Below are 22,211 nucleotides of genomic sequence, written 5' to 3'. Positions count from 1 at the left end.
ATTGTGCATCTTGACCAAAAACGATGCCGTTTTTATAAATTGTGCAGGGAGTTAACACGACGAACACTATTATGTCTGTCTGATTTCGTTACAATTTTTTTAACACTTGTGTTTATGTATATTCTGTTAAGAGTTCATGTGTATTATGTTAAGAGTTTGTGTATTATATATTATGTTATGAGTTTGTGTGTATTCTATTATACAATTCTGTACATGCGAAATAGAGATTATTTTTTTAGAAGTTAACGGCAAAAATAAAAAACGACGTCGTTTTGATTAGGGCACACAATACATTGTACGTCATGGTGCACGATATAATTTGCTACTTTGGGTAGAACAAATTTTAAGGCAGTTAAACTTGAATTTTATTATTATTATTAAATTGAAAGAGATTATCTATTTTAAGTTTTAAGTTTATTTGACCAGGATTATGTGGTCCAATGGTATTCAGGTTGGATTTCCATTTGGAAAGTTGTGAGTTCGAGCCTCAGTTGAGACGTTATTAACTCTTTGTGTTTCAGTAGGTATGTAATAGAGCTAGTAACATTCAAAAAAAAAAAAGTTTATTCGATTATTTCGTTAAATTTGAATTAAAAATTATTATTATTATTATTATTAATTTGTGAATGGAGTCATGTGAGCTAGACAGACAAATTAGTTCATATAAATGAATTCTTGATAAATGTTCATTTTAATATACTGAACATTCATTTTTTAATGTATCAAAAAAAAAAAAGTTTATTCGATTATTTCGTTAAATTTGAATTAAAAATTATTATTATTATTATTATTAATTTGTGAATGGAGTCATGTGAGCTAGACAGACAAATTAGTTCATATAAATGAATTCTTGATAAATGTTCATTTTAATATACTGAACATTCATTTTTTAATGTATTAAAAATTATACAGAAAATAATATATAATATACTAAAAATGAACATGTATGTCAGTAATTTACTTTGCAAGGTAGACTACATCCGATGATATTATAATTGTGTAAGCTAAGGGGTAGGGATAATTAGTTTGATTTGGTATGTAAGTGAAAAATGAGAATTAAAATAGCAAGAGATGTTATAAAGAAACAAAAATAGCATATAACAACATATAAGTGGTTTGACATTGTAAAATGCAAATCACACAGGCAGTTGTAAGGTGTCACTTAACCTAAATTGCACACTTCATTACACACACACACAAAGCTGAGTCCTACATACTACATAATAAACTAGATTGCTAAGGTTCCTAGAGAATTATGATGACAGGTTTTCCTAGAACAGAGTTAGGAGGGGGTGGGGTGGAGGGCGGGGCCGGGGGGCGATCCCGAGTTACATTTTGAGTTGTTCTACCTCCACTGGATGCTCGCGATTCCAGACGGACTGCTATTTGAAGTTTCGAGGTGGTGGTTATGAGGGCTGACGGGGCCGCCACCACTGGACGCGCTTAGGGTTCCGAGCGAAGGTGGGCTTTTGGCGGCTCCTCCTGAAATGAGCATGCCTGGACTGGCTAGCCCTTCACAATTGCCTGCTTGCTGTTGATGAACTTCAATGCTGAAACTTCCAACAATAACCTGGAACCGATAAAAGATGTCAAAGAAAAACTCGAGAAAATTTATAGTTGTTGTTGTTGAGCATATAATATAACATAAACATAAATGTGCAATCCAACTATCAGCTTAGGTTTTTAGTTGGGATGGAGCACATGCTTCAATTTGGTATCAGAGCCATGCCCAGCGCCACACAATAAAAAAAGGTCCTGCTTGGAGCCCATCAAAAGTATTAGCCCGCACACGTGAGGGGGGCGTGGGGCGTGTTGAGCATATAATATAACATAACCACAAATGTGCAATCCAACTATCAGCTTAGGCATTCGAAGTTTGTAATGTAAGTATAGAGAATCGCGTTGTGGACAAAGACCTGAACGGGAGATGCAGCGGTTAGAAGACCTGCAACGCAACCGCCTAAAACGTGACCATCTGGTCCGGCTAGGGACACGCTCAAACCACCCGTTCTGCTGCGCTGACCACCCAGTTCCGAGAGTAGAAAGGATCCCGATAGAGACAGGATCTCGAATCGTCCCTGTACAACCATCAAAATAATGAACCTCCTTGTGCAATGCAATAACCCAATGCCCTTCAACCACGAGAGGATATGTCTGTCTGTAGTGATTTATTGAACACGAAAAATTATTGGAACACAATGCAATTCTAATCAACCTCTATTCCCTTAAGACCTTAGTACAGACCAAAACATAAACACGTTTAATGAAGGCATATGAAGTTCTTTAATGAAAGAACTTAAGATTTTTGTTTTATGAGTTGTTGGAATCTAACTATACACGATAAATACAAACCTCATAGGTCACAGTCCCACCAGACGTTGCTGCTTGGCGAAGTGTTACATTAGATATGGCACCGTTTGCTGACAGAATACAGATGGCTTGCGAGGTATTCTGAGAAAACGACATTAATTTTGCCTGCACATCCTGTCAAACAAAAACGATAAATACTTAGCTGTATGTTCAAACACAAAGCAACGTGAAGCATAGTTCAAGTATAATAATACGGAGAAAACGTGTTATAGGCAACAGTAAGTGCAAATTATTGGACATTCATACTGTTCAACAAAGTTGCATACTTCGGGCATTCCTAATTCTAAAGATTGTTGTAGTTTTCTGGAAAAGATATCTCTAAGATAAATTGCAAGAAGAATAATACAGAGTAAGCGTGTTATAGCAGTAAGTGCAAATTATCAACATACAGCACGGGAAATGCAAACATGAACGAAATGTAGAGAATAAGTTGTTCAATTATGAGCAGAGCACCAATGAGTCATCGGGAATTCATAATCAAAACATATGGCACAGAAAACGCATACAAGAACATAATGTAGGAAATATGTTGAATTATCACGAGATTTCAAGAATTATAAAACATATGGCATAGGAAATGCAGGCACGATATGAAGAATGCCAAATTTCGAATGATAAAGATAGGTTGGGGGGTGGGGGGTGGGGTAGGAACGAGAGTAATAAGACTAACACCTCTCCCGCTTTTATCGTGACAACATGCGGTTTAAATCCGAACCCTGCCCCTGCAGATCCTGCACATTTTGCATCCCATAAGTGACGGCTTCAGAGACAATACCAATTAACGCCATCAATAAACTATTGCAAGCAGCTGGACTCTTTCTGTCAATCAAATACAAGTAACATGGGAAATCACGCGTGTCTCTCACACAAAGGACTATCCTAGTTTTCCCTCACATGCTTTCATGATTTGGATGGTATGCTAATATCCTCCCAATCTGATCAAGAAAATGAGCAAAATTTGTTCTTTCTACTCTTCTACTCTTCTGTATTGAGAAACACCAGACTCAAATTCATGGCAGAAGGTTTTGCAGGAATCAGTAATCTTTTGAGTAAAAAAAAACCATCCTTCTTCATCTACACTCTTTCTATCTTTTATAATTGAGCTAATAAGATGTCAAGAACAATGCCTGAGGAAGAAGAAGAAGAAGAAGATGCAAACAAAAATATTGAACTGGGACAGAAGCAGATATTTTTCTGGGACAATAAAAGCTGCCAACTTGGATAAAAATGTTGAAAAATCTACTTCCCCAATCCCCAATAATCCAAATTTAGCTTACTGGAAATGGGAAAAGCATATTTACTAGGACTTAGAAAGAAGAAATTAGCAGCCAGATGAAAAGATTTTAAATTTTCCCCAAAAAATTTAACTAGTGGTATATATTTTTTTATGCATTATTATAAACAAACATAAATTTATACTAATTTAAAAAGGCATTCACTTAAAAAAAATAAAAAGAAAATCCTAGGAGAATGTTAAATTAACACTACTACAACTCCCTAGTAACTAAAAAAAATGGATTCTTATAATAGTTATATATATATATATATATATAAAGCACATGGGGGCAGAGAATGCAAGCAAACCTAAAGAAGCAGCAGCCATTTGGTTCTTTCGCCCAGAACCGGGAGGTCTGCCCCTCCCCTTTTTCTTCGGAGACGCGGCGGCGGTCTCCGCCGCCGCCGCGCCGGTGGGCGACAAAGATCCACCGGCAGCAGACTGCACAGCCAGCGGCGGCGGCGGCGGCGGGGATATTATCGCAGCGTTGGCGGAGCCGTCGGGAGCGTACTTCCGCGGCCTCCCTCGCTTTTTCTTAACCGCTGGTTCCGGCGCGCTAGGGTTCAGGGAAGGCTGAGCTGAAGTGATCAGCGGCGGTTCTCCTCCGGCGGGGAGCTGGTAAGAGGAGGGGGAAGAGGAAACCGGCGGCGGCATCATAAGGTTGTACATAGGCGTACCATCTTCTAGGAAGCTTGATCCGAGGCCATGAACTCCATTAGACTCCCCCAGTGACATCCTTCAATTTCTACTTTTTTTTTTTTTTTTTTTGGGATGAAAAAGATACAGTGATGCTCCTCTACTCTACTACGAGTAGTTTAGTATTATTATTATTACTGCTGATGATTAAGGAGCAAGAAGCAGGTTATGTACTAGGTCTGTAATTCTCCACGTTTGGTTCGGATTTGGGGATTGTAAATCAAACATTAAACAGGATTTTATCACTAATCTTTCTCCTTAATCTAGTTTTCTCCCGACAGTGATTATCAAATCCTGAAGTAATTAGAATAAACTCAATCTTGTAATTCTAGTCAACAAAAGATTATAATGAGGTAAACTAACATAAATTATCTATAACTATTCAAACCAAAGTCTTGTGGTTCTTATCCATATCTATTTAAACCAAGATCTTGTAATTATGAGGCGACTATGCCTTGATTGTAGAGAGGTGTTTGGTAAATTAGTTGTTAGCTGATAGTTGTTTGATATGATTTCTTTTCTCAAAAAGCTAATTGAACAATTTACTTTAAGTAGTTTTTTGAATTTTAGCATTTTGGAGTACAAAAATCTAATTAACCAAATATTTATATTTATTTTTAAACCAAGTCAAACAATTAATAGTGGTCAAATAAGTCAAAATTGGTCTATAAGCTAACTATTTTACAAAACCGGGCCATAGTAATTATGATGATCGGGATGTAGAGTCGGTATAATTTTATACCAATGAGCTAATACCATTTAGAATCTTTCGAGTATAGTAATTTTATCGCATTTAGTTATGAATTTTCAAATTGAATATCCGTGGTTCTTTAACTTTTAAATTGTTACCATCCCCGATTTAATATAATCACTCATTGTCTTTCAATTATTTAATTTTAAACCCCTATGGTCATTCTAAGAGGATCAAAACTAGTTACATTTTAAAAGTTGAAAAATCATAAGTGATTAATTTGAACCACGAATGATAACATTTTAAAATCAAAAGATCACAAGTAATCAACTTAAAGTTTAGGATTAAACATGACAAATTACTATACTGTTATGACATTAACTCTTATATCAGTTGTATGTAACTTTATATGTAAATAACATTTTTTTCGTAATTACGTATGATAAATTAAATATTAATCTTGGTTAATTGAGATTATCTAATCAGGATAGAAGGTTATAATTCCCAAAAAAAAAAAAAAACGGAATCCTATGATGAATTAGGCAGAGATGCCCTATCAAACAACCACTCACGAGTGTTACGGAATAGTAATAAATTGGAAAACGAACCAACAAAAAAAAAAAGTAAAAATAAAACAAAATAGAAGGCCGGGGTAGCGCCCCAAGAGGGAGGGAAAAGGTTTCAATTTTCAAAACAATTCTGTTTTTTTTTTTTTTTAATATATTCGTATTTTTTTTTATCATAATATTATTTTTATTTAAACAATAACTTAAAGAAAAAATAGACACAAGAAAAAAGTTAAAATTAAAATTTACATAAAACAAATAAAATATTATTCTATAATTTGGAAAATCCTTCTTACCCTTCTAATGTTTTCCTTCCCAAGACCGGGATTGACAACGCCGATTACTTACCGAAAAAAGAAAAAATTACGTAATCTTTAAGACTTTTCAATCTTCTAGTTAGACTGACTAGAATAAGCGAACTACTTCTCTACCTATTCGTCTACCTTTTTCACTTTTTAGTCAAACACTTGACAATGCCTCTCTGACCGAAGAACTTACACCCACCACGTAGAGGACATGCTAGATCCTCAATATGTGTCTCTAGACTCGCCTATATAAAGCACATTTATTGTGAATTTGTGAGGACTTTAGAAAGCTTGTCAATCCGGACCAAACCTACCCAACTTTGCTTCCATAATTTCTAATCAGAGAAGTATACTTTAACTTGTGCATACGAGAGAATTAAACACATCACTCTCCATGACATAACTTATAATTATTTAGTGTCATGAATTAACCGTCCCATTAATTAAAAAGTAAAAAATAAACCAGCAAATCAAACAATACCATACCAAGAGGGAAAATAATGAGAACAATTTTAAGGGTGAGTAGCAATTCTCCAATAATTTTACCACAAACGAAAAGCTTACTATAGCTAACAAGAAAAACATTCTATTTTTCTGGGAAAACAAAAAATGCATTTATCATTTGATTTCTCCTACAGAAAGCTTGATTTCGAGAGCATGGAAGCACCATGCACAATCACGAAAGTTGGTTTCTGAATACATTTTCTTTAATTTATAGACAAAAAAGGGTCAAAATTATAACTCTGTACATAGGTTTTTTGGGCTTGTGTTTTCTAAACAAGGTACCAAACTCAAGATTTTCGACAACTCCTTGCAGGTCCTCTTCTAAGTCTCTTGAAGGAGACTGCCTCCAGCTGCTCATCATAGTTGTCCAATGCCAGGTCGGGTGAATCATGCTTGCGATTCTTGCTTGCATCTGCACTTGACATGGCAAGACGATAACCGTGAGGAATGAGGATTGAAAAGTAATACTAAATATACGGTACACTACAAGCTTACTCATTTTTAAGGTACATAAATCTATTATCTATCAAATAAGTCATTCCATCCTGTACAGGCTGGTCACCAAAGAAAAGAGTAAATAAAAGAACTAAGAGCAGAAATCATAATCATAACCTTTTGATGCATTAGTGCCTTTTCTAGACAGTCCATGTGGAACATTCAAAGGATCCTCTCTGGATTCAAATTCAGTACGTTTTGAAGAAATTGTTATCACACCATGTTCAACCATTTGTTCAGCCATTTCGCAGTTTCCGTTGTATGGTTTCATATAGCAGAACCTATAAGGCATTAATTTTAACATCAAATTTAGTAGTATTATTTAGTAAGAAACATATAACAATCCCTGATAAATGCACCACATACTCGCACCTTCAAACACAACCGCACTTACAAGAAAATAATAATAATAATAATAATAATAATAATATAATAATAATAATAATAATAATAATAATGCAATTTCAACTTGTAAATACAGAAGTTGTGCACAATTAGTTTATTACCTAAAAAGAGATAAATGGAATGGATTGATAACAAGCTTCCGTGAAGAAGATTTAAAATAATAATAATAATAATAATAATAATAATAATAATACTTTTGGCTTTGGTGGAAAAAGAACCTAACAATTGTATCCAAAACATTTGTGTTCATAGACAATTATTTCCAATTGCGCATAACAATATCCAAACCTTTAGAATTTGGAAATTATTTTAAAAACTGGACCAACATAATGTATCAAACTTTCAACTTTATACAACTTTAAAATTCCAAAATACATTCCACAGAAAATCAAATCAAAATGAAACATTATAGCAACCTACTAATAACCAACTCAAGAAGGCTGAATTTGTTTTCTAGGGTTGAATAATAACATTGGCTATATTTGTCACATGATACAAAGATTTGGTATTAAATACCACATTTTAAGTTTGAATATAAATATCATTACCACAAAGGATCAAGTTTTTTTCACCAATAAGCCAATGTTATAAGCAAGGAATTTTCTATCTTGATTTATAAAAATCTAAACAATTTTTTTTAAAAAAAAAAAAAAACATCAGCAACATATTTGCAGACAACTACCTTGAGTTCCGTTCATGTTAAAACAATTGGTTATTATGCATGGCAATAGGTTGCATATGCAAATTATTGAGTTTCAAAATGCTAAATACATGTACTCTGCGCAAATAAATAAATTGTAAAGATCTTTTATGTAGCTGCTTCACAAACATGATAGAAATTAAATTATGATAGACAGTAGCACATATTCATTCATAAGCTTCACTTAAAGCAGTGACAAAATCAGCAGATAAATCCAGACACATGCAAAAATAAAAGAAATACCATTCTATTGGTAAAGCCCTGATGTCGAAGGCAGAAGGCAGCATTCTCCACTTTCTACATTTGTAACACTGAACCCAATCATGATCAGGTTTGTAAAAACGACTACCCTTTCTCTGTTAGAAAAATAAAATCCATGTTAATCAAAAGGATGACGTTATCAATTTCAAAGAAATAAAGTTTAATAATTGTTATTGACTCTTAGAGTTACTCAAATGAAGAATTCCAACACTTGTCCAAATTAAAAATCAAAGGAAATATGCAAGTTAAAATCATTACTTCTATCCAATGTGTTGTGATACAATAATGCAACAGGAAGTCAGGAAGTATCCCAAAACCACATTTAAATACTTGTGCTTGTGAAAATGCATCTCAGAATCATTGGCTCAAGTCCATTCACATTCCATATCAAAAAGTAAATCACTATTTAGTAAAGAATCACCAGAGTAAAAAGTTACAAAGGACGAGAAAAAGAAAGAGAATGTGATACATTCTATTTCAAGTAAACCGCAAATCTGAGACATAAAAGGAATAAGGTGACAGCAAAACACTATAATGTTATGTAATAGAAAAACATATGTAAAATCCAACTCATCAGCTAGTCATACAGAACTCATTAAATGAGGGAAAGGTACCAAAGATCAGTAAATGTAGATAACTTTAAACTTATAAACTGGTGACAAAAATAGTAGCATACCAATTCAACTTTATCTACATAATCATCAATGTAACTGTCAACTCTTTCACCCAACCATCTCTCCAGTTCAGCATAGACTTCACAATCTAAAAATCCCTGTTTATTGTTATGCACCGAAACACGGCCACAACCATCATCCTGTAACAGGGAAAAGAACACAAGATTAAGACAAACCTAGAAGTAAAAAATAGAAAAACACAAAGAAATTGTATAAGCAAAGGTTGTATATTTGTATACGCTAATTATTGATCTATAACTGTAGTATTGTACTGCATCACTACAAAATGAAGATAATTCACAAAACACACAAACCAAGTGGCAACACAAACAAGACCAAGGAGATCATTCCAGCAATGAAGTACTGCAACTAGGCAAATTTCAACCATCTTTTTTTTTTATAACATGACAAGCACAAAATCAAGTCCTCCAAAACAGTTTCAGATGCAATGTATTCCAACTCATCATTCTATGAACCCAATACAGGAAATCCATTTCACTCATAAATGATTAGTGTACCAATAGACAGACAGAATTAAGAGCATTAGTTGCTCATCATCATATGAAACAGACCATCTCTGATTAGCCATTGTGAAAGACGACTACAACATAGAATGGATAATATGTTACTTGAACTTAACCAAAATCCTACTTTTGAAAACAATTGAAAGCAAAACTGTCTATAGTTTGCTCATATTAAGAACAATACAAGTTTGGCGGAGATTATGAAACTAAAGCATCACAAAAGCAGCATAGACCTAAAGTTCATCATAAAGAATCAAGACACAAGAGGAAAACCATAATTTTGTAAACATCTCAAACAAACTAGCAAGTAGAAGCAAAATTCTTTAAAGCAGGTGTACCATTAAATCCATAACTTCGATAACACCAATTATTCCACGACCTTTATCTCCATTGTGAATCATGCTTCCAACTCTTTTGTAAGCCTGTAATGACTTAAGAATGTAAGCTGCTAAACATACTAGATTGATGTTCAATAAAACAGTTTGTGCATACAAATTATAATTTTTTTTTCCACTTTTGGTCACACGATTTTTATACCCATGACAATTTTGATCCCTATTCCACTCTTGCCATTTTTTGTGCATGAATATCATATTTCTGCCACTTTTGGTCCTTATGACCATTAATATGGATAAGACTCACTCAAATTCATCAATACATTGGCAATTGAAAATAATTGAGTCATTGAGAAGCATTTTTGTCTGTTCAGGTTTGTAAACAAATCCTAGTCAGAAGAAAACATAACAGCACTACCTTTTTCCCTCAAGGGTTTTTGTGGTTTGCACAAAGCAAAGAGGAAATGGAAGCAATGAAGCAAAAATGCTATGTTTTTATGTTTTCTTTAGACTAGGAATTTGTTTACAAAATTGAACAAAATGCATGCACCCAGAAAAGGTCTCGTGTTTCGCTACTTGTTTGTGTATAGTAAAAAAAAAGAAAAGAGTCAGTTCGTTGGTTGGTTTTTCTCAGAATCTCTCTCAAAAAATAAAAAAACCTTCATGGTAGAGAAAACATGGTTTTCACTCTTCGATGTAGGGGTCAATTCATAGGCAAAACTTCTCAAAGAAGGGAATGATGATACAAACCAATGTGTAGGTTACTCTTAGACTGTCATTGAGGAGTTAATAGCTTGGGTGTGTGCCCAGAGGACCACCAAGTCCAAACAAGAGCGCTATGGTTTCCCACTGTTAAGAGTCCCACATCTATAAAATAAGAGAGAACATATGGGTTTATAAGGCCATGGATTAGACTAGCTAATTGGTTGGATTAAATCTTTTAGTGTGGTTTGGCCCATTTACATTATAGCCCAATTGAGTGACCATGGCCCAAATATTAAATTATAACATGGTATCAGAGCCTGTTCGGTCCACTTTGGGTTCACCCGGTTATGGGTATTGGTGGCGTCCAAGCTTAAGCCCGCTTGTTCGGTCCACTTTGGTCGCGTCCAGAGCTTTCGTTTCAGGGAAGGGTCTGGTCCAATTTCAAGTGGTCAACCGGTTAGATTCAAAATGACCCGGTTGTCCACTTGAGGGGGAGTGTTAAGAGTCCCACATCTATAAAATAAGTTTTCAAACTGAACTGTGAAGAATCCTGTTGAAAGAATCAGGCCTAGGCGGCTGCCTAGGCGCTATACACCCCTAGGCCAAGGGAAATAATGGGAAATCAATAGTTTAAGCACTCGGCCAACTAGTCAGCCGAATCGTTTTTTATTAGGTTTTATTTCGCTCAAAATGATATAGTTGAGCGACAAAACCTAATCTTCACTCCCACAGAATTAGCTCTTCACACTTTGACCACAGCTCCATTTGAGCAGACAAGCACAACAACAGCAACCCTTAGCAATTCAACCATGACTCCATTCAAGCCGACAAACACAGCAACCCCGATCGCGACTCTCAGCCTCATTTCACCCTTTGCAGACTAGCACAACAGCATTGCATCATGAATCTGTTCACAGTAGCCCTTCCACCGACGCAACAAGCCAATAGCGAACATGTGTAACACTTCTACTCTGAACTCTTTTTTTGTGTATTTCCCAAGTTTTGCTACAACTTCTGTAATTTTGTTTGCATAATAATGTTTAGGGTTCAAATATGAGCATATTTGGGAGGGGGGAAGGAAAATGTATATATAAAGTGGAGGTTTTTTTTAACTGCGCACCCGGGCGGTGCCTAGTAATTTTTACAGCATTGGTGAAGAATGCTATCAAAGCATTGTGCTTGGGCAAAGAAGACACACTCCTAGTTAATAAAGTGAGAATGCCCAAAGAACAAGGTTGACAACTATGGCAAGTTACAATGCTAGAAGCTTGGAGTGTTATTCCAGCAATGAAATAATAAACAACACATGGCACTACTTTCTGATATCTTTCTACATCTTAATAGCTAGCTATAAATAGTGCTAATAGAAACTAACATTAATGGGGATGTTTGGTTCAAGTTATATAAGATAACTAAGGTTATATTTGTTTGGGAATATAAGATTCCCATGTTTGGTTCAGGTTATGTAATTTTCCCATAGAATGTCACATAACCTCCACATTAAGTTTTTAGCTATTGGAAGGGAATGTATGATAGCCTCCAATTTCTTAGGTAATCTCACATTCCCTTGTCTTATTACTAATTTTGGACTTTTGCCATTTTAATCAATTTGTCTTGTTACCGATGTCTTATTTACATACCTTAGTTTTAAACCAAACACATGAATCTAACATTCCCAGCAATCTAACACTCCCTAAGGTAATCTAACATTCCGTGAACCAAACGCCCCCTATGTTTTTCTTTGTTTTTTAATAACCCGTTTTTTAATTATAATGATCAATTAAGACATTTAGCAACCACACCTTAGAAGCCTTTTTCCCTACAAACCTTGTTCAACCAATTTATGAAAACCAATGCAAAGCGTTAAGAGTCCCACATTGAAAATTAAGAGAGAAACATGTTTATATGGTAAGGATTAGACTAGCTAGTTGATTGGATTCAATCTTCTAGTGTGGTGTGGCCCATGTGCATTGCAGCCCAGTTGAGTGACCTCAGCTCAACGCCTCAACCTTAGATTCTAACACAACTTTAAAAAAATTTATCTTTCTTGAAAAAAATTCCAAAACCCTTGAGCTCTCACGGGTCACAGTAGATCGTGCATCAAATTCAAATTCTTATCAACAGTAGATCACGCATCATGTTTGTTAGAAGAATAGGGTGTTAGTTGAGAGGATCTCTCTTAGCCTTAGGTTTAGGTGTTTGAAATCTATGGCTAGGATCAAGGTTATCAAGGCGGACTTTCTAGGCGAGATGCCACCAACTGCCTAGTCGACTAGTCGACCACCTAGGCGATGAGTATTAAATAAATAAAATATATACATATATATTGAAAATATCTTGTCTTGGGCAGCCTATTTACTTCAAGTTGCCTTTAGTAGATGAATAGTTTTTCCTAGAATAATGAGAAGTTTAGTATTTATTGTATATATTGGAAATATCTTGTCTTGGGAAGCCTTTTTGAACCCTATTTACTTCAAGTCATCTTTGAGAAGATAAATAGTTTTTCCTAGAGTAGTGAGAAGTCTAGTATTTATTGATAATGTGGAAATATTAGAATTGATATGTGGAAATATTAGAATTGATATGTGAAAATATTAGATTGATATGCATATATTCTTAGGATCTGTAATTAGTGATATGATTTTATTCTTTCCCTAGTTTAGTGATCTTTTTATTTACTTTCCTTGATTATAGGATTCTCTTCCCTATAATCAATCCTCTTCTTTGTATAAATTAGGGCTTGTATTTTTCAATTGAGAAAAAACAATTCAGAATTTCTAACAGATAACATGTCAGGGTGAGGTACTGGGCTTTGCTCGGAACAGGAGGACGACGCCGGAGCTCAAACCGCGCCGCCATCGGCGCCTCCACGCGTCGCTGCTCCGACGCGTGAGGCAGATTCGGCGTCTTCTCCGGCTGAAAATTACACCGGTCAACTCGCCTTAGTGTGTAGGTTCTACCCATGAATGTTTTGTGGGGTTTTGGGTTGTATTTTGCACTTAGGCGAGGCGAGCGGACTAGGCGCAAGGCTGTGACCGCCCAGACGCCTAGGCGGCGCATTGATAACCCTAGCTAGGATTAGCTCTTGCCTTGTATAAATAGCTCTACAATTGTACATCTACACGGAACATATAGTAATATACAAGTTTAGTTCATTGTTCTACATGGTATCAAAGCGAGATTGAGGTGACTACATAGTTATCATGGCTACGCCTTGGCATCCTGTCGATGGAGATAGGACGCCTGGAGAGCTCGCCTCGCCTGAAAGTGGCAAGGCGAGCTCCGGCGTCGCCAGCGCCTGGCGATGCCATGGACGCCGAACCGCCATCCAGCTGCGGAAACCTAAACCTTTTTAAAAAAAATAAAAAATAAAAAATGGTAGACCTAAAACCCTAATAAGCATAGAGAAGAGAGAAGAAGAACGTCGCCCTCCCGCTCCGTCGCCGTCCCACTGGTGTTTCTTCTTTCTTCTTCATTTCACAGTACGCAGTCTTCTTTCTCGTTGACTTGAGAGCATTCTTTGTCTTTGTTTGGGTTTATAAACCCAATAAAATTATTACTTTAAGGCTGGCAATGGGGTTATTACTTTATGCTTGCTGTGGGCAGAGGCAGTGCTCACTGCCTGCCACTTGTAATATATATATATATATATATATATATATATATATATATATATTATTTTTTAACTTGTCGCCTAGGCGGCTACAAGGCGGTCCGGGGGCGCCGCGACTTAACAGGGCGCCGTGATAACTATGGGTGACTAGGCAATGAGGAGGCGACGCCGTCGGGAGAGGAGGAGTAGCCACCGGAGTCCTCACGCGCCAGCGCGTGCGCACTGGTCTGGCGTCTTCTCCGGTCGCGACTTGCACTGTTGGGCTCATCTTTGTACGCCCGACACATCTGCAGTGGTGGTGTAGCCCGGTGTTGAGGAGATTTTTGATGGCTGCAATGTCTTCATCTCCTGCTGCGTAAGTGGTGCGAAAATTCCAGCTGGGAAAATTGAAGATTGCTGCTGGTCAAGAGAGAGAAAGCAACGAGAGAGAGATAACCGAGAGGGATGGTAGGGGAGGTCCATAAAGCTGGGTGGTATGAGGTCCACGAAGCTGGGTGGTCTCATGGCTACAAAATAAAATGGCGTGGAGGTCTAGTTGATGAGTGCTTCTGGAAATTGATTGGAAGCATAATGTGTGGTTAGGTTTGTGCTGCGGACAAGGAATAATTAGGTAGTAGGTTCTTTAGTTTATCGTATTATTAATAAGTCTTGAACTTTGTGTTTTGTTTATCATAGTTTGTCGCTTTAAGTTAATTTGGTATGGGAGCAATTCTAGGGTCTGAGTTGAGTCAAGTGCAGCTTGTTCAGTGTGCGTAAACAGGGGTACTGCAGGAGTGGGCAGCACAGGTGCCAAGAGTGGGGCGGACCTAGCATATGCCGCGAGGGAGGCCGACGGCTGAAGAACGATTCAGAGTGAATCGGTTTACATGCATGCACTAAGGAAACGATGTGGTGTTAGGCAGCGTTGATAAGGGTGCATGGTGAAAGGGACATGTGCACTGTGGTCTATCAGCGCTAATGGTTTGTGGAGTGAGAGGCAGGTACGGCTGTGGTGTTAGGCAGCGGTGATAAGGGTGTGGGGTGTGAGAGGCAGGTGCAGCGCTGTTGTGATTGGCCTAGCTTTTGTTGGCTCCGTAGAAGCGTTGTTGGTGCGACAAGGTGCGTTGTGAACTGGTTTGGCACAGCGTGGTTCGGAGGTTGTTCGAGTGGTTCAAGACTTAGGCGTTAGCCTTGGAAGTTATGAGTCTAGGTGTGGAGTCCTATCGTTCATGTGATACATATGTAACAAGTTGGTTGCTCCAACTTGAGGGGGAGTGTTAGAAGAATAGGGTGTTAGTTGAGAGGATCTCTCTTGTCTTGTATAAATAGCTCTACATTTCCTTGTACATCTACACGGAACATATAGTAATATACAAGTTTAGTTCATTGTTTAACAATGTTCAAGTTCCTATAGATGTGTATTTGGGGTTGATTCTATGTTGTTCCAAATGCAATTCAAGTTTTCATGGTAAGTCTCAAGTGAGTTTGCATCACATCATGTGTATACAAATTTTAAAAATTGAAAGATTTATAACCTCTATAGACAACTCAACTATCAAAGAAAAAAAGGATAACAGTTCAAACTCACCTCAATTAGGCGGCCATGCCAATAAAGAAAAATACCACAATTAGCTCGTTCCCATTCTATTTGATTCCGGCCCAAGATAAGTCGAACTGGCTTTTCCAAAATAGTATCTTTTTCTACAACAGTATTATTAAGAGACCGTGCTAATGAGCAACTCTTTACCTATTTAAAAAATTAATGATTAACTTCAACCATAGAGAAAGAGAATCACAATCAAATGAAATAGATATGTAGGAATACCTGTGCTCCTTGTACATACATCTTCATTCGAGGATTAAAAAAGATCACTTCTAGATAAGACCTAAGCGAATAGTCCAATGGCACCTGAAAAAAGATAATTACAACTCAATAAAATGGGAAATCTTAGTTCTGCATATGAATAGGAAACACAATAACAAACCATTTGAGTCATTTGTCCCGGACGTGTTCTGATCCGTTTAGAACGTACAAGGATGTCACCTTGATGGAACGAACTCCCACCACTCATCCCAGGATCCCACTGCAAGCTATAATCAGATCCCCACTTGTCCAAATTCCATATATATATTTGTGTTCCTGTGCCTTTGTCACTGAAAAGACCTGATTTTTCACCAATAAAATACTTATCAAATGGTGAAAAATTCTTTATGGTCTTCAAATTGCACTTTGCCGAAACCTCATCTTGAACACTTATATCCAGCTCCATTAGTTGTCCAATTTTGCGGTAACTTATAATGGGGATTTCAAGATTCTAGAGCATATGTAACAAAGAAAGATAATGTGAAAACATTAGATCAAAAAGATACAAACTCCATGAGTAATATGACCAAAAGAAATCCAAAATATTCTTCTTAGCATACATCTTTCCCTTCATTTAAGGATTGGGAGAGAAAAGCAATTGATCTTGAGTTTGTAGTCTGTGTAAAAACTAGAGCATCCTTCCCAAGTCTCATTGCCCCTGTCTGCAAAAAGAATAACCAAAGCTTTGTTATTATAAGTTTGTACAAAAACTAAAGCATCCTTTCCAATTCTCATTGGCCTAGTCCACAACTCCACATTAAGGGGCATTTGGCTCAAACAAAGAAATCAAAAAAAAAAAAAATTAAGCAATAGGGGAATGGATTCTAGCAAAAATAGACTATTTCTGTTTGATAGTGTTATAATCTCGATTATATTTTCAATGTGGACTTTTAACCCTCCCACTCAAATGGACAACCAGGCGATTTGGGTCCACCTAAAATGAAAGCTCTGGACACCACCAAAATGGACCGTTCAAGCAGGCTTGTGATTGGACCCTCCCCCTGAAACGAAAGCTTAGACGCCACTAATACCACGGGTAGACAACCAGGTGAACACAAAGTGGACCGAAGCTCTAATACCATGTTGTAGTCTAAAATTGGGCCAAGGTCACTGAACTGGACTATAATGCACATTGGCCAAACTAAAATATTAAATCCAATCAATTAGCTAGTCTAACTCATGGCCTTATAAGCCCATATGTTCTCGCTTATATTTCCAATGTGCGACTCTTAACAGATAGGAAACTAGAATGAGAACCAGAAATTGTTAGTTGGATATGTACAACCATGGAATCTAAACCCAAGTGAAAAAACTAATAGTAATAATAATATTATTACTACTCTATTTGGAAATTAGACAATTTAAAACCCATAATATATTTTAAAATTATCTTCTTCATCAAGAAGAATGAGTGACAAACTAGGGCGCCACTGCATTCCTCTCTCGGCCAGTAACTGCCATGACCATCTGCCAACACCAACACCAGAAGCTCTGGTCATTGCTACCGAAGCAACAAGAAGAGTAGCAAGGCATACCGAAGCAACAAGAGACGAGGCAATGTCAACATAACTTTAGAACACCATCTACCATTGACAAAAAGAAATTGTAGTACAAGGGTAACAAGGCATTGTAGAAGCTCTCTTACTTGGAATGTAACTCTCAATTTTAATAACTTACTAAAATATAATAAACCCACTAACAAGTGAATTAATATTTCAATTATTAAACTAATAAGTATTAATTTTAATTTTTTTAATTACTAAATGATTAAGAAATTTTAAATGCTGGATGAAAAATAAAAGTGTTGTTAACCAATGAGACAAAACCACCTAAGCATTACAAAACCTTGTTTTACTATATAAAAATAAACAGAAGTATAGATATGCTACCTTAAATCCAATACCAAACCTCCCAATGCGATTACGATCATCTTCCTCTGGTTGACGGTGCCCAAATGATATCATTTGCAGTATCTCCTGATGGGTCATACCACATCCGTCATCTATAACAGACAGCATAGGAATCTCTTCACCAACAGATTTCAAATATATCAAATCAATAGAAATTTCGAGTCTGCACCAAAAAGAATGACAAGCATAAATAAAAACAACACAGCATAATAATAAAATCAACCAAAATAATCATTGTGGAACATTTATCTTTCTCCCTTTAATAATAATCACCCACCAAGTACCATAAAGGCTAAAAGCAAAGGGAAAATGAAATCAAAAGAAAATAAACAAACATCAAAACGTAAAAGGATTGTGTCCACCTACTTAGTCGCTTTTGCATCTCTTGAGTTATCAACAAGCTCTGCAATCGCACCAAAGATCCAGCCAGAATGCGTATGACCTAGTGTCTTCAAATAACTAGGATCAGTGCGTACATAATTTCTGACTAATGAACCATTGCTCTCTGCTTCTTCAGGACTTCTGTTACTTCTGACCTTCAAGTCCTCAACCACCGCAGAGTTTGATACCGCAGCCTCAGCAGAAGAATTATGTCTACTCTGGCCGTGACTCTTTCCTGGTTCCCCACTAGGTTGCTGAGTGTTAATTGGTTTATGAGCACTCACAGCCTGTTCTCTTGACATCGGTGGAATCCTAGCTGTTGACCAAGAGAATCAAGATAAAGAGGACATATGTCCTTACTGTATACAAGTATTGGAAGGTAAAGAAACAACTAGATGTGAATGAGGGAAACATCCAGAAATTCCCTTTCCCAAAAGTGACTAGAAAGAAAAACTAACCCACTGCATCATGCATGTTACTACCATGAAAGGCAGGGTTTTCCACCCTCTGATACATAACAGCTGCATGCTTGAAATTTGTGTCTTGTAGAGGAGCAACTATGAAGAGATCATAGGTACCAAGTTTGCATATAGCAACCTTCAAAGTCATTTAATAGTAAAAACCATTAGAAATAACAAAAAATAAACAAATAACTAGATTAAAGTGGCTTCAGGTAATGAAAAAGTATGCAATGTTCTATTTTAGTCCCCTTCCAAAACCAACTAACCAAGACTAAAAGTCTAAAAAAGTAAAAATAGTAAGAGACGAGAAGGTAATAACCATTACTGGTTTCTTTAGCAAGCACAGATGATTTAAACTACATATTACATTTCAGTTGAGAAATACAAAGCTAAAGAAGCTTGGCTGGCTAGCACTGTTATGGAAAGAATATAAGAAACACTTTATTTCATGCATTATGACAAAAGATTTTTACCCTCTCATTTTTCTGAAGGAAATTCATGAATCGTCTCCACTCACATCTTTGACCAGCATTTTCAGGATCACACTCCAAGAGGAAATGTGATGATCCAGAGAGAAACTCTAGAGAACTTTGACGTGCAAACCTTAATATACTCCATACTCCAGGACTGCTAAGCATTTCACAGTTAGTGGGCATCAAAATATACACTAAAAAACAAAAAGGGAAAGCCAGAAAGGGGATCATAGCATAATCAAGGATGAGAAATAACAGACCTAAACTCTCTTGTAAAGTTGTAAAGTGTAGATTAAAAAGACAGTGAAGGATGGTCATACCCTCTCCTAGAATTTCTCATCAAAATAACTACTGTATAGTGTATATATAGTTGTATACAAGGAGAAGTGATAAACCATGTTTATACTAACAAAAACATTTACAATATAAGAACAATTCCAGAGCTTCCCATTTTGGATTGGGATATCACAACCACCAACACATTTCATAATCCAAATGGTCACAGTTGCAACCAAAATTGGTAATCATGGAGATATTAACAGTTAAGAGATGAAAAATGGGCATAAACCTACAATTTGTAAAACAATGACAAGTGAAAAAGAAAGAAATTCCACAATGCAAAGTATACTACCAAGAAGAAAACAGATTTTACTCCAAAATATAACATACATTTTACCAGGCAGATTGTTGCACCGTGTTCGGCATATAATTTTCTTGTCCTTCATAAGCATAACATATTGTCCAGAACCATCTACAAAAGATAATTACCATCCTTTAATTCTGAAGGATTTAACAAAACTGGAGAAATGAAGTGGAATGGCTTCCAAAATGTAAGACTCTGAGTTTATATAGCACTTCATGCAAAATATCAATATCGGAACAACAATAAATTCAAATAAAAAGGAAAATTATTTTTCATTTTAATTTGAAATTATCCGTTTGGAAAGCAGGAAAATGGCTTCTGGAAAATGAGTCATTTTCCAAAAAACATTTTCCTTTCCCGTGTTTGGTTGCATTTTGGAAAACTTGGTGTGTTTGGTTTATTTTCTGAAAAATGAGTAGAATTTGTATAATTAAACATTTTGGCTGAAGTCATTTTCCACCAAAATGGCTTCATTTTCCCTAGTCATCGGAAAATGTTTTCCGTTGACTGGATTTTCCTGTTGCATCCAAACACTGAAAACTCGGAAAACGTTTTCCAGAAGTCATTTTCCAACGGGACCCTAAAAGGAAAATGTGCATCTAGAGTAGAAGGCATAAGGCTCAAAATATGCATACCAAATGCTGATAATATCAAGCATCTCAAATCCCAAAATCAGCCATCGTTTTGTAAACCCATAGTAGCCATTTTAATGAATATCAAGTATTCAAATACTCCATTCTATCCGTGAGTATACATATGGAGGAGCTCCAATGTCTTTAAGACAAGCTCGACATTAATAACAACAAAAACAATAGTTGAACTTCAAAACCATTACATTTACAAACCTTCATTTGAAGGCTCCTCTTTGAAGCCAGCGTGTCCCATCACAAAATCTGCAGGAGCATGCCAGAGGAAAGAAAATAGAATAACATTAAATTTTGAGAAAATTATTCAAATAATCTCCTACAAGGCTACAAGTGTAATAATCTTAACAAATCATTTTCATATTTGAATTTACTGCATAAAACCAAAATCATAATATGGATGACACCCCTAAAAAAATTGGTATCTCTTTCATAATCTTTACAAATCTGCAATGTGCTTAAGACAAGCTCAACATTAATAACAACAAAACAATAGTCGAAACTCAAGACTGCTACATTTAAATACCTTCGTGTGAAGGCTCCTCTTTGAAGTCAATGTGTACTATCACAAAATCTGCAATATTTGAATTTACTGCATAAAACCAAAATCATAAGATGGATGACACCCCAAAAAAGATTGGTATCTCTTTCATAATCTTTAAAAATCTGCAATGTCCTTAAGACAAGCTCACCATTAATAACAACAAAAACAATGGTTGAAACTCAAGACTGCTACATTTAAATACCTTCGTGTGAAGGCTCCTCTTTGAAGTCAATGTGTCCCATCACAAATTCTACAAGAGCATGTAACAGAACATAAAAAATAAAAAAGAAATAAAAAATTTAAAAAAAAAAAAAAAAAAAACACACACACACACACACTCTCTAACAGAACAGAGCGCGTTTTAGTGCTTACCGGACGAACTACGAGGAGAAAGTAATGGAGTTTCTCCGGCGCCGGAAAACGGAAGTCGAGAATTTAGAGAGAGAGAGAGAGAGAGAGAGAGAGAGAGAGAGAGAACGTTGGACGTCGTGCGGCAGCACTCAGAAGTTGTGTAGTCGTATAACAGATGGAACGAGGCGGTGAGGCAGAAAGGGGGGAAAGAGGGGGAAAGTGGGGAAGTATATAGTACGCGAGTGTGCACCTGTTTAGTTATGTAGACGAGTTGGTACCTGATTTACTCCCCCGACTATTAAGATTTGAGTTAATACCCAAAATCGTCTTCGACTATAGTGGTTTTTATCAATTTCGTCCTAAACGACTTTAGTAACCTAATATCGTCCCAGACTTTTGTATTTCGCTCAATTTCGTCCTCCATTTGTTATTCCGTCAAATTGGTGTTAAATAAAGGGACAATTCAGTAATGTCAATATTGATCTCTCTTTACTTTCAACTTGTGAAGTGCGAAATTCCTCTTTCTTGTACAAATTACACCCAGAATTACTCCCAGACCTGCAAATCAAATTTTATATTCGCAGTTTTAGGAGTAATTCTGGGAGTAATTCGTAAAAAAAAAAAGGATTTCGCAGTTCACATGTCTATGAGTAAAGAGATGCCAATATTAAAATTACTTAATTGTCTATTTATTTAACACCAAATGGACAGAATAACAAATGATGGACTAAATTGAGCAAAAGCACAAAAGTCTGTGACTAAATTGCGCGAAACACAAAAGTCTGGGACGATATTAGGTCACCAAAGTCGTTTAGGACGAAATTGAGAAAAATCACTATAG

General features: G+C 36.3%; 2 protein-coding genes across 3 annotated transcripts; both read right to left on the bottom strand.

The window, feature by feature from the left end:
• Positions 1–1,074: 1,074 nt before the first annotated feature.
• On the bottom strand, positions 1,075–4,557 carry LOC109167660 (AT-hook motif nuclear-localized protein 10-like). 2 transcript variants are annotated; one of them, XM_019316739.1, is made up of 5 exons: positions 3,955–4,557; positions 3,043–3,101; positions 2,353–2,484; positions 1,917–2,154; positions 1,075–1,570 (listed from the first exon to the last, which is right to left on the bottom strand). In XM_019316739.1, exons 1-5 carry the CDS (start codon positions 4,379–4,381, stop codon positions 1,545–1,547), a joined length of 882 nt encoding a protein of 293 aa, XP_019172284.1. In that variant the 5' UTR covers positions 4,382–4,557; the 3' UTR covers positions 1,075–1,544. The 2 variants fall into 2 exon arrangements, with proteins under 2 accessions (XP_019172284.1, XP_019172283.1); XM_019316738.1 differs by having other exon boundaries at positions 1,917–2,078; positions 3,955–4,527.
• A 1,931-nt stretch (positions 4,558–6,488) lies between these two features.
• Positions 6,489–21,525, bottom strand: LOC109167749 (MORC family CW-type zinc finger protein 3-like). The gene is made up of 18 exons (XM_019316876.1): positions 21,392–21,525; positions 21,222–21,269; positions 21,002–21,067; positions 20,677–20,724; positions 19,858–19,939; positions 19,189–19,342; positions 18,713–18,851; positions 18,240–18,570; positions 17,853–18,036; positions 16,524–16,625; positions 16,085–16,414; positions 15,925–16,008; positions 15,688–15,846; positions 9,806–9,889; positions 8,946–9,083; positions 8,252–8,364; positions 7,021–7,184; positions 6,489–6,820 (listed from the first exon to the last, which is right to left on the bottom strand). The coding sequence occupies exons 2-18, from the start codon at positions 21,259–21,261 to the stop codon at positions 6,696–6,698; spliced, it is 2,343 nt and encodes a 780-aa protein (XP_019172421.1). The 5' UTR covers positions 21,262–21,269; positions 21,392–21,525; the 3' UTR covers positions 6,489–6,695.
• Positions 21,526–22,211: the final 686 nt, after the last annotated feature.

Source organism: Ipomoea nil, unplaced genomic scaffold (assembly GCF_001879475.1).
Source record: "Ipomoea nil cultivar Tokyo-kokei standard unplaced genomic scaffold, Asagao_1.1 scaffold3169, whole genome shotgun sequence".
In the NCBI taxonomy this organism is placed as follows: domain Eukaryota; kingdom Viridiplantae; phylum Streptophyta; class Magnoliopsida; order Solanales; family Convolvulaceae; genus Ipomoea; species Ipomoea nil.
Note: the sequence above shows the minus strand (reverse complement) of the source record. Positions and strands in the feature narration are given on the sequence as shown.